The sequence below is a fragment of the Megalobrama amblycephala genome, linkage group LG2, assembly GCF_018812025.1.
Source record: "Megalobrama amblycephala isolate DHTTF-2021 linkage group LG2, ASM1881202v1, whole genome shotgun sequence".
Lineage (NCBI taxonomy): Eukaryota > Metazoa > Chordata > Actinopteri > Cypriniformes > Xenocyprididae > Megalobrama > Megalobrama amblycephala.
In genome coordinates, this window is record NC_063045.1 from 57504050 (window position 1) to 57517487 (window position 13438).

The window sequence follows — 13438 nt, forward strand, 5'->3', positions numbered from 1 at the left end:
GGCGCAGCCTTAACTTAACTCACAATAGTTACATAAGAAAAATAAAATAAAATAAAAATAAAACAATAAATGTGAAAGTCGAGAAAAGATTTACTTGATCTTCAAATGCATTTACAATACCATGTCATATGCGATTATAAAACAATAAAACACAATCACGTGTGTTATTGGGGGCGTGACCTTGCAATAAAATGCGCAGTCACGTTTGTTAAATTTGTATTTTGTTAATATGAGAGGAATATGTATTTTTACGTCCTATTTGATATTCAATTATTATTACATAAGTGAATTAAAATAATAGAAATGTATATTTTTCGCATATAAAATCTCATATAAATTATTTATAAACTTACATGTGTCATATTTAAATTTTAAAAAAATCTAAAAGAGGATTGTGGACAATTTTGTGTTGTTAGAGCATTGTTCATAAAACATTTTTAAAACGATGCAAAGTTACTCAAAACATCGTTTAACAGGCACAAACATTGTGTAAGTGAAAGAAAAAAATCCAAAAGAGCGAATAATTTCCATATTGTATTTCTTCAATGAAGTGTGACTGTGAATGTATCAGCTGTTATATCAGGCTGAAGTCATATGACACACACTGAGTGTCTCACTTCCTCAAACTTTCTCAGCTCATCCCACCTTGTGTGCTGCAGTTCGCCACGCGAAACCCTCGTCTGCTCGACATATTCTCTCCAGGCAGACAGATCGCGGGTTTGGGCTTGTTTTGGCCTCATGGCGAGCTCGCGGGTCGGTCAGTGGAGGTCCAGCGCGCGTGTCGTGTCCACCTGTCTCCTCGTCACTCTTCTCACCTGCACGCTCAGGTGTTCAGAATGCGTCAAACTGAGCAACATCATTCTCATTCTCACCGACGACCAGGATGTGGAAATGGGGGGAATGGTAAGTGTACAAAAGTGCATTACAAATGTGTTTTTAATGGTCGTGCACCATGATAGTACCACCTTTGAACAAAAGTACTATGCTGGTAACTTAATACAGTGGTTTTAAAAGGTAATACCATGGTACTGAAACTCATACACCATGGTATTGACATTGTATCTCAGTCAACTTCCAAAAATACCATGGTACTACTTTGTTGTATGTCTAAAAAACAAAACAACAACAACAACAACAAAAACCCTGTTTTTTCCCTAATAATTTAGTGTCATAGTGTATACACACAATGACACAAAATAATTATAAAGAAGTCTCTTCTGCTTACCAAGGGTGCATTTATTTGATGAAAAATACAGTAAAACCAGAAATATTGTGAAAATATTATTATTATTATTAAATAATTAAAAAAAGCTGTTTTCAATTTTTAAATACATTTTAAAATGTAATTTATTCCTGTGATTAAAAGCTTAGAATAATTAAGATATATAGTTTTTATATAAAATATATATATATATATATATATATATATATATATATATATATAAAAATTAATATAATATTTTATATATATATATATATATATATATATATATATATATATATATATGGGTCAATGACATGACGGGTAATTTTTTTGTCCAAAGGCCTTAATAATAAAAAACAAAGATATGACATCCAAAGTATGTAAGGTAGTACAACTAGATCTCTTTTATTGAATCAAAAAGGTTTTAATTATATTTTGCTACATATAAAGGTATTTTAAAGATTTGAAGTGTCAAAAGGTCATCCGGTTTAACCGTCCAAAGGCCAATACAGCCATTTAATTTGTGATTAAAATATCTTAAAATGTAATAAATGTATATATTTTTTATTCTGGCATGATTTTATAACATCATAAATCAACATAGTGCAAAATGGTATTAAAATTATGTGTAGAAGTCGTTGCTTTGTTATGAGAAATTATGTCCTGAAAAGTGAATTTCATTGATGTCATTCGGAGTAACCAATATAAAGGGACCATTTTGGATCAAGTCATGCGGTCAATACCATGTGACAGGATGTGACATCATTCAGACACCATGGTTGTGAAGCAAAGTAACTAACTCTCTCTTAACTATTTGAAAAATTCATGTTTGCTCATACACGTCCTGAAACATCAGGTCATTCGGTACAACCGCTATAAAACATGAAAAATGTTGTAATATTTTAAAAACTTGTACTAAATATAAAATGTTTGATTGTCCTTTTGCTAGTTAGCTAGATATCAGCCTGTTAGCATTGTTTGACAATATCGTCATTCGGTAAAACCAAAAGTGTCATTCGGTAAAACCGAAATTTTGGTTAAACCAAATGACTTTTTTGGTGACAAATTTTGTACATCTTGTAAAAAAATGACAAAAGCAGTGTTAATTGATTATTAAAAACCACACAATCTCTTTGTTAACACTTAATAAAACTTCAAAATTAATGATATCTCCATTATGGTTTTTTTTCTTTACACTTTTAAAAACCTTATTCTTCAATGACCCATATATACATTTGAACTACTAGAGGCTAAACCAGTCTTATTCTGGGAAGGCAGGGAGAGCGTGTTAAAGTCATATCGAACCTGCAGTTGTTTTAATTGTCAAGTTCGTGAGCAAGTTATTAGACTAAAGTTAGTGTGTGAAATCATACATCCTGTTGACATTTTAGCGGTTACAGATGATGCATCATATTGACACTATAAGAGTCTCATTGTGTCTTTCTGTATTCACAGACGCCCATGAAGAAGACCAAAGAACTGATCGGTGATGCTGGTGTGACTTTCTCCAATGCTGTGAGTGCTCAGCTATAAAGACCTGTCCTTTTCAAAGAACTGATCAAAAATCACAAGTTTCTCCTTTCCTGTTGTGTTTAGTTCGCTGCCACCCCTCTGTGCTGTCCCAGTCGAAGCAGCATCCTCAGTGGTAAATATCCTCACAATCATTTGGTCCGAAATAACTCCATCTCTGGGAACTGCAGCAGCGTGACGTGGCAGAAAGATGTCGAACCCTTGGCCTTTCCTGTTTACCTCACTAAGATGCGCTACCAGACCTTTTACGGGGGGAAATACCTGAATCAGGTCAGCCTTTGACTCTGTGTGGTACTCTGTGAAATCTCACTGGCCTATTTCCATGGTGTTCGTTCTTTGAAATTGCCAACAATGATATCAGAAGCTCTCCACAATGTCTTCAAATATTTGCAGATCTTTCAAATTCTTGAAATGTTCTTAACCCACAACATTCTCAAGAGCTTGAAGTCATTTTTCTCTTCAACTACTTTCCTTTCCTGGTTACCTCAAATTCATGAGAACAAAAATAAGATAATATATAAAACTTTTTTTAAGATGTCTAATCAAATTCTGATTACTGTGATGATAACTATAATGCAATATTTTTTTATTTAAAGGGTTAGTTCACCCAAAAATGAAAATTCTGTCATTTATTACTCACCCTCATGCCGTTCCACACCCGTAAAACCTTTGTTAATCTTCAGAACACAAATTAAGATATTTTAGTTGAAATCCCATGGCTCAGTGAGGCCTCCATAGGGAGCAATGACATTTCCTCTCTCAAGATCCATAAAGGTACAAAAAACACATTTAAATCAGTTCATGTGAGTACAGTGGTTCAATATTAATATTATAAAGCAATGAGAATATTTTTGGTGTGCCAAAAAAAAGCAAAATAACGACTTATTTAGTGATGGCCGATTTCAAAACACTGCTTCAGGAAGCATCGGAGCACAAATGAATCAGTGTATCGAATCATGATTCAGATCGCGTGTCAAACTGCCAACGCAGATTCGACACACTGATTCATTTGTGCTCCGATGCTTCATGAAGCAGTGTTTTGAAATCACATTGTTTTTTTTGGCACTCCCAAAATATACTCGTCGCTTTATAATATTAATATTGAACCACTGTACTCACATGAACTGATTTAAATATGTTTTTAGTACATTAATGGATCTTGAGAGAGGAAATGTCATTGCTCCCTATGGAGGCCTCACGGAGCCATCGGATTTTAACTAAAATATCTTAATTTGTGTTCCGAAGATTAATGAAGGTCTTACGGGTGTGGAACGGCATGAGGGTGAGTAATAAATGACAGAATTTTCATTTTTGGGTGAACTAACCCTTTAAATCAGCAGTAGTACAACTAATACAATAGTGTGTACTTCACTATTTAAATAATAATAGTGTCTATTTATTTTATATAAAACCGGTGAATAAAATGTGCTTAATTGTCATGAAAACAGTGTTGCAATGCAAAAAAAACAACAACTCCTATTTGGAGAAATCTCACTAAATCTTCTCTAGGTCATATTTCACCTGAAATTCAAAAAAATAAGAAAAGAAAATGAAATCTCTTTAGTACCATTAAGATTTTTTTTTTGTTTTTTTTTTTTTGCGATGTGCTCAATCGTCATGAAAAATGCTATAATACAATATTTTTATTTTTAATACAATACTTTTATAATACAAAATCGCAACTTTTGCAATAAAAAATAATAAATTAAAAACCAAATTAAATATGAAAAATTAAATGTAATAATAAATAGAATTTGTAATATGTAAATACGCATATATGCTAATTAAACAAATATGTATTGTACTTAACAAAATAAATAAATTAAAAAAAAATGCAATTTTCAAAAGTAACATTGTAGATTGACTGAATTATTTTTTATAATGAATAAATTATAAAAAAATATATAATATAATATAATATAATATGTGTGTGTGTGTGTTAATTTTATTTTAATTTTTATATTTTTTTGCATTATAGTAATGAGAATTGGGAGTGATTAAATGTGCTTTTTTGTTATGGAAATAATGGGAAAATAGCTTTCATTTCATCAACAAAATATAGTTTCATAATCTTTTTCTCTGTTTGAGTTTGAGGGGAAGTATGACGTATTTTGACCAGTATTGTGAGATTCTTCTAGATTCTTCTACTATTTTCTCTCATTTTGCATAAATCTCTCTCCATGTCCTCAGTATGGAAGTAAAGATGCAGGTGGTGTGGCACATGTACCTCCCGGCTGGGACCAATGGCACGCGCTGGTAAGTCACGAACTGAAGCATCAGTCTCACATTACTTCCCGTTTCATTCTATCTGCCTTCAGATCAGCAGGGAAAAGCTAGATGTGTATCTGACAGTGTAAGTCAACTATAGACATGCATTCATGCCGAACGCATGATTTAGTACGGTCATGTGATGTGGTTTCATTACATCTTGCACCACAAAAGCAGATCTGGTTTTAACCATTTAATCTCACTTTTACTGATTGTTTTATGGCAGATATTTCATTTTGTGTATGTTAAATGCAGCATGATCTTTTGGTTTTGTGTATCCATCCACAGGTGGGAAACTCTCAGTATTACAATTACACACTTTCTGTGAATGGAAAAGAGGAAAAACATGGGGACAACTATGAGAAGGACTATCTCACAGACCTGGTTGTAAGTCTTTAATGCTTTAAAGTGTAAATTACACATTTCAAAGACTTTTTTGTTTATAAGTTGCACTGAAAAGTAGTTCACAAAAGACTAAGTGTATGTTTGGAAAGTAATTTTACTTCAAGTTGCAACTTGTCATGTCACATTCAGTCAAATACTATTTACTACCTTGTAAATGTGAAAGCGAATGAATTTGCCTTATCACCTGCTAAACATGCTTTACATGTGAAAAGTATCAGTTAACACAATGTGGTTACCAAATAATGTTGCCAGTGGCTGTTTTAGAACAAGACACAAGCTGTTGGCCTCATTATGACTAACATACACAGTGTTGCATTCTGTGTAACTGTCCACATAGCAGTGTGTCATGTGACTTCTGCGAGATTCATGACTGGACCTCTTGATACTTGGTTTATAGCTTATCTGACATTAAATCTGCTCTGTTATTGTTTAACTATGGTCAGGTGTCCCAGAAACAGATAAACAGATTAAACTCCACTCACAATAGTGATTCTCCACCCGTGTTGGGTGTAATAATGCATTACTAAGTTATTAATTACTATAATTTAATGACTTTTCCCTTAAAAAAGGGAAGTTTTTTCTTTGTGCATCTGCAGTATACATTTCTATATATTTTTTGCTCAAAAATATGGGTGTCATTGCGTTAGATAAAATATAAACCAAGAGGCATCTGCAGACAAAAAAAAAAAAAAAATTTTTTTATAATTCATACAATCAGGTCTTAAAATGTGATCCACTGTCAAACCACCAGGCAATCTGGTTTGTTTACATGAAGTGTAGTGTTAAAAAAACAAATATATGTATATAGCATGAAAAACAGATGGTTAATATCTAAAATAAAGTCTTTGTTGATTCTAGTTGAACCGGTCACTGCATTTTCTGGAGGAGCGGAGCCCCAATTATCCGTTCTTCATGATGTTGTGTCCGCCGTCTCCTCATTCGCCGTGGACGGCCGCCCCTCAGTATCAGAAGACCTTCAGTGACATGAAAGCGCCACGTGACGGCAGCTTCAACAAGCCTGGAAAGGTTCGGCTTTTAGTTTCATCCTTCATGACATCTGATAGTTAAGAGGTTGGATTTAACAAGATTGGCTTTCCACAATATTCTAAGCTTAGAGAAAACAAGGAGTATAAATATTATTGAAATGTTTCATATCAAAAATGTATATATAATTTTATATAACCTCCTTCATATAAATATATCTTTCAGCAGCTGTTTCTCTCACAATATTTAATAGCAAATTTAATCTAAATTAATTTTATATTTTACTTTTTATTAAATAATATTGGTGGTGATAGTTGTATTTTATTTTTTTTAAATGGTGCAAGAAGCATGTTTTTTAATGCATGATTTTTTACATGCTTTTTGAATATTTTGTTAAATAGATTTAAAAAATACCAGCCATTTAGTTTGTTAATAAATGTAATTAATTAATATTATATGAATAATTTATATTACTTGGTAAATAAGCACATTTTTGTAAATTTCATATTATGCATCAATTGTACATTTACAAAAATAATAATTGTTTTATGAATTTATATATATACATTTTATTATTTGTCTATTTTGTATGATGCCTGTTTTTTTTCAAATTATTAACTTATATTTTCATGCAATCATTATTTTAGTATAATTGCGATACTATTATAGTTTTTAATACATTTTTGAATTAGCTCTTGTTTTTGTATTTTGTTTTCATTTTAATTTTACTTCAAGTTTTAGTAAATTTTTTTTTTTTTGTCATTTTTATTAGTTTTTGCCTCTTTTAAATATGTCTAGTTTTTATTAATTTTATTTATTATGTTAATCAATCAAGTTAAACTACATTTAAAGTTTTAGCTTTTTTGAAATATTTTATTTATTTCAGTTAAAGTTTATTTTATTTCAATGAACAGAAATGTTTTTTTATGGTTTTAGTTTTAGTTAACCATAATAACCCTGGCTGCAATGAAGGGATTTTTGGCCTGTTCCTCCGTACGGATGTGTATGACCTCAGCATGAGCGTAAGATTAAATGCTCTTTCTCTGATCTCAGGACAAACATTGGTTATTACGGCAGCCTGTGAATCCAATGCCAAACAGCTCCATTGACTACCTTGATGACGCTTTCCGCAGGAGGTACAAAATATAGATTTCATAAAACATTCTATCACATAATGTGATATCCCAGATAGCAATACAATGTCGGCCCAGATCTGGGCCAACACTATGTTGCTGTCTGGGATGATATGTGTCTTTAATACCTCTGATAGGTGGCAGACGCTTCTGTCAGTGGACGACATGGTGGAGCAGCTGATTAAGAAACTGGATTCAGTGAAGGAACTGGACAACACGTACATCATCTACACGTCTGATCACGGCTATCACACTGGTGTGTCCTCGATCGCCACGGTTATATCGATTTTTTTTTTTGCTGTCTGTCTGTCTTTATAACACCATATTTTAAAAAATCCATTTCAGGCCAGTTCTCGTTGCCCATTGACAAGAGACAACTGTACGAGTTTGATATTCGCATCCCCCTCTTGGTTCGGGGTCCAGGAATCAAAGCTAAACAAACACTTCAGGTTAGAGGAATCAGTTACTGATTTATTGAGCGATGTGTCTATATATGTTATAATATGTAAAATGCTGTAACATCTATTTAACTGTCCACTAGTCTCCAGTGATGAATATTGATCTTCCCATGACTATCCTGGACATCGCTGGAGTAAATCTCTCCACAGTCAACATGGATGGACAGTCTTTCCTGCCACAGATGGTGAGTGTGTCATGTTTTTCACTTCCTGTTTCTGTACACGCGTATTTATATTCTTATTTTGTGTATGTATACTCCTGGGCAAAAAAAATGGGCCAAGCCAAAAATGGCAAAATATTTAATGGACTTGACTATTTTAATCACAAATCACTGGTTGGGAAATTAACAAGAATTGCACAAATGCTGTAGATAAAGTAACTTAGCACAGAATAGCCTTCCCCTTTGTTTTCTTTAAAGGTTTAAGCCGTGTGGGTAAACTTGCAGTCAGCTTTTTTACAGGAAGAAGAGTCATTGTTGTTCCACTGAATGTTAATGCCTTCACACAGTTCATGAGTAGTTAAAGTGTCTCCCAGTTCATTTGAATTTAATGTGAGACCAAATATTCACTATAGGGTTCAAATCTAGAATCTGGCCAGACCAAAACATAAGGCTGATGGTCTTAAAAATGACAATTTTTTTATAGGTTTCTTTTCATTGCGCACTAATACTTAGATTATTCATTACACTACTGTGAATTAAATATTTTGATGATGTTTCGCCTATTTTCTATGCTACTCAGTTGCAAGTTTGAATCCCTTTTTTAATACAATATCTGCCTCAATGCAGCATTATGTCATTATATCACACTACTGTTCAAAAATAAATTTGTTTTTGAAAGAAATTAATACTTTTTTCAGCAAAGATGCATTAAATTGATTAAAAGTGACAGAAAAGACATTTATAATGTTACAAAATATTTCTATTTCAAATAAATGCTGTTCGTGCTATTCATCAAAGAATCCTGAAAAATAAAATGTATCACAGTTTCCACAAAAATATGAACTGTTTTCAACATTGATAATAATCAGAAATGTTTTATGATCAGAAAATCAGCATATTAGAATGATTTCTGAAGGATCATGTGACACTGAAGACTGGAGTAATGATGCTGAAAATTCAGTTTTGCATCACAGGAATAAATTACATTTTAAAATATATTCAAATAGAAAGTAGATATTTCAAATTGTAATAATATTTCAGAATATTCCTGTTTTTACTGTATTTTTGCTCAAATAAATGCAGCCTTGGTGAGCAGAAGAGACTTTTTCAAAAAACTCTGACCCCAACATTTTGGTATGGAAGAGGATTAGGGCCAAGCAATAATAAAAAAAATAAAACCATCTCGAGATTAAAGTTGTTAAATTTCGAGAAAAAACTTGTTAAATTTCAAGAAAAAAGTCGAGATAAAATGTTGAGAATAAACTCGTTAAATTACGAGAAAAAAGTCGTTAAATTACGAGAACAAATTCGTTAAATTATGAGAAAAATTTTGTTAAATTTTGAGAAAAAAGTCGAGATAAAATGTTGAGAATAAAGTCATTAAATTAACAAATTTATTCTTGTAATTTAACGAATTTGTTCTCGTAATTTAACTACTTTTTTCCTCGTAATTTAACGACTTTTTTCTCGAAATTTAACGAATTTGTTCTCGTAATTTAACGACTTTTTTCTCATAATTTAATGACTTTATTCTCAACATTTTATCTCGACTTTTTTCTTGAAATTTAATGAGTTTTTTCTCGTAATTTAATGACTTTAATCTCGAGATGGTTTTATTTTTTTATTATTGCTTGGCCCTAATCCTCTTCGTGTTTTGGTACTGGTGAAAGTGTATGTATTTATTGTAAAGACCTTGTAGGGAATCTCTCAAAAGCATGTCCACATCATATTGCATGGCAAAATCAAAAGAAAGAAATTATATTATGCATTAGGAGAAAAATGAAGCATGTTTAAGGACCATTAAGATTGCAACAATTAAGCATATTTCAAATCTCATTATTGGAAAGCAACAAAATATTGTAATTGAGTAAAATAATACTTTCTGCTATTAGTCTTTATGCTAATTTGATTTTCAAAAAACGATCCTAGCGATATTATTTTCATAATTTTTTGCATTACAGTACTAAGATACTTTTTTTCAAAACAATTGAGGATTACAGTAATGAATGTCTAATAATATCACAATGAGGAAAAAAAATCTTAATTGTGTCTTTTCTCTTCTAATGTTCTCCATGAAGGCACCATCATTACGTAATGGCACCGAACGGCCCTTCTTTCTGGTGGAGTACACTGGTGAGGGATATGCTTCTGAAGATCCCAGCTGCCCCAAACTCGGCCCTGGACTAGCTGTAAGTATTTTACCAATCAAATACTATGAAGAATTCTCCCATCAACCTCTCCTGATTTCTTACAATACAAAGCAAGGTTTTCCTCTTGCTTCCAGCATTGTTTCCCAGACTGTGTATGTGAAGACGCCTTCAACAACACGTACGCCTGCGTCAGGACTCTGAAGGATGGAAACCTGCAGTACTGTGAGTTTGCAGACAATGAGGTGAGCTCATATTATGTTGATACTCAGGCTACACTAATCCAGATTTACATTTACAATTATGCCTTTGTCCAAAGCGACTTACATTGCGTTCAAAGTATGCATTTTATTACTTCATTTATTCCCTGGGAACAGTCAAAAAATATTTATGTATTTGAATTGCATTTAAAGGGGACCTATTATGCCTCTTTTCACAAGATGTAATAGAAGTCTCTGATGTCCCCAGAATGTATCTGTGAAGTTTCAGCTCAAAATACCCTGCAGATCATTTATTATAGCTTGTCAAATTTGCCCCCATTTGGGTGTAAGCAAAAAAACGCTGTTTTTGTGTGTGTCCCTTTAAATGCAAATGAGCTGCTGCTCCCGGCCCCCTTTCCAGAAGAGGGCGGAGCTTTAACAGCTCAACAACAACAAAGCCGGAGAATCTCACACATCCAAAATGAGGATTGTCAGTAACGGTGTTCAGCCTTACATTGTTCAAACCGGAGTCGACACTGATGGAGAGACTCAGGAAGAAGTTACAACTTTTAGAATGAAACTGGACGTTTCTGAATGTTAGTGGATAAATTTATGTAGTTGCTGTGGAGTTGATTCAACTCATCCACTAGCATGTGTCGTCATGTTCATCTTTTGTGCAAATCCAACGTTGAATTGACCCTCGTTTGTGAAGCAGTCCGGCGTAAAATGACGGCATGACAACAACACTCTACTACAACAACTCTTCCTCTTCTCTAAAGCAGCCCAACATGGCCACACCCCCTTTGTTGTGTGTTCTCGGGGGTGGGGTTTATGTAAATTTTAGGGTTTTTGATGTCACTAACCCAGGAAGAAGCTGGTTGTAGTCCCTACCAGCCATTTGTTGTAGTCCTTAAAAAGTGATTTCTGTAAAAGAAAATATCTCCCTTTGCATTGAACTTTGAACATCATAACTTTGCAGATGTTGTTTTTAACTAAAGTTAAAAAAAGTTGTCATTTTGGCTGTGTGAGATTCTCCAGCTTTGTTGTTGTTGAGGAACCGAAGTGCGAGCTGTTAAAGCTCCGCCCTCTTCTGGAAAGGGGGCGGGAGCAGCAGCTCATTTGCATTTAAAGGGACACACACAAAAATGGCATGTTTTTGCTCACACCCTTATAGGGGCAAATTTGACAAGCTATAATAAATGAACTGTGGGATATTTTGAGCTGAAACTTCACAGACACATTCTGGGGACACCAGAGAGTTCATTTTTGTAAAAGGGGTATTATAGGTCCCCTTTAATGTAGATGTAGCCTCAATGAATTTCTCCCTGTGATCTCCTGCAGTCATTTGTAGAGGTGTACAACCTGACAGCAGATCCCCATCAGCTGGAGAACATTGTGAAGAAGGTCGATCCTTCCCTTCTGCAGATCATGAACCAAAGGCTGATCAAGCTGCAGTCCTGCATGGGAGACAGCTGTCGAAATCTCAAATAACCCTGTGCCAAAGGGAGGGCCGGACCCCAACCCTTCTCTTTAGCGGAGATGCCAAGTTCGGTAATGTGAAGATGTATCAGGGTTTTCACTTGCACAAATCTCCCCTGAAGTTCTTAGAGATGGTTCACCTAAAATGTGTATTCTGCCATTATTTACTCAGCATTATGTTGTTCCAAAACCTTGCTTTGTACCACACAATGAAAGTGGATTTGTATTTGGTGAAAGAACGAAACAAGCAGGTTTGGAAGGAGCGAATTAGGGTGAGTAAATATTTACAGAATTTTGGAGTGAACTCTCCCTTTAATTCTGACGTGTTGAAGTCACGCACACACCCCTCCTTTAAATGTGAATGTATCTACAGCGTGATTCTGCTTCACATGCCGTCATGCAGCTTCAAGAACACCACTTCTAAGGACTTGAACCAATTTAACTGGAAGTTTACTTGTCCTTCCTACTTCCTACTCCTACTGACTTCCTACTGTCGTCATACAGTTTTTTTTTTGTTTTTTTTTGAGCACTTTTATGGTAAATGAATGAACTAAATTTTGATGGCTACAATATACTACCATCAAAACATTTACCCTTTGCATTTTAGGAGCTTTTTTTTTTTTTGACCATTATCTTTGGTTATGCATAGTTGTTTTATCATTTTTTTCTTCATACTGTGAATTAAACCATATATGTATCCTTAACTGCAAATGCCACAAATTCCACATGTGCCACAGTTGAAATCCTCTTCTGATATTTTTTTTAAAATGAATGTTGCTTCATAAAGGGAAAGATCTGATATTTAAGGGAATTTTTCCAACTTTGATTTTAATCTATAATGATTGTGCCTTTTTGCACTAAAGCAGTGTCTGTGCCTTTGTATGATACAAATGTCTAATTTTGAAATAATCAATAAATTTACAAAAAAAATATAATTTTGCAGTGTCCATTTGATGCAAGAGTACATTACTGCCACCTGCTGCACTGGAATTTAATTTAATGTATACACACACAAATATACATACATGCATATATATATATATACATTTTTTTTGTTGTTGTTGTTTTTGTGTGTGTGTGTTTGTTTGCAAACAGTGATGACGTTTTGTGGGCGGAGCCTACCTGGTGGCAGAAAATGACAGTTCTGCAGTTGCTGTCTGTGCCACGGAATAAAATAATAATTAATTTCGAGTTTATATCTCACAATTCTTAGAGGGAAAACAGAATTGTGAGGGGTTCTTGTGATTCTGTCTTTTTTCCTGCAATTCTGACTTTTTCCCCTCAGAACTGTGATATAAACTCACAATTGCGAGTTATAAAGTCCGAACTGGGAGATATAAACACAAATGAAAGGAAAAAAGTCAGAACTGTGAGATAAAAATGTTACAGGCTATGTTTAAAAGTTATCTATGCTGTAACTGTATGTATGTCCATTATGAACTGCATGTGTGAATATTATGTAGACTTAC

The 13438-nt window shown here is 33.6% G+C and overlaps 1 protein-coding gene across 1 annotated transcript; it reads left to right on the forward strand.

The window, feature by feature from the left end:
• The first annotated feature begins 598 nt into the window (after nt 1-598).
• gnsb (glucosamine (N-acetyl)-6-sulfatase (Sanfilippo disease IIID), b) lies at nt 599-12650 on the forward strand. The gene is made up of 13 exons (XM_048181171.1): nt 599-903; nt 2660-2719; nt 2801-3004; nt 4925-4990; nt 5291-5389; nt 6266-6433; nt 7445-7527; nt 7662-7780; nt 7870-7973; nt 8066-8167; nt 10222-10332; nt 10428-10535; nt 11832-12650. Exons 1-13 carry the CDS (start codon nt 739-741, stop codon nt 11979-11981), a joined length of 1539 nt encoding a protein of 512 aa, XP_048037128.1. The 5' UTR covers nt 599-738; the 3' UTR covers nt 11982-12650.
• The last annotated feature ends 788 nt before the right edge of the window (nt 12651-13438 follow it).

Excerpts from the sequence above, each read along its gene's own strand:
- gnsb (XM_048181171.1), top strand. The coding sequence starts at position 739 with ATGGCGAGCTCGCGGGTCGGTCAGTGGAGGTCCAGCGCGCGTGTCGTG. Across the intron at positions 904-2,659 it reads ATGTGGAAATGGGGGGAATG|ACGCCCATGAAGAAGACCAA; the intron begins GTAAGTGTACAA and ends CTGTATTCACAG. Across the intron at positions 2,720-2,800 it reads GTGTGACTTTCTCCAATGCT|TTCGCTGCCACCCCTCTGTG; the intron begins GTGAGTGCTCAG and ends TGTTGTGTTTAG.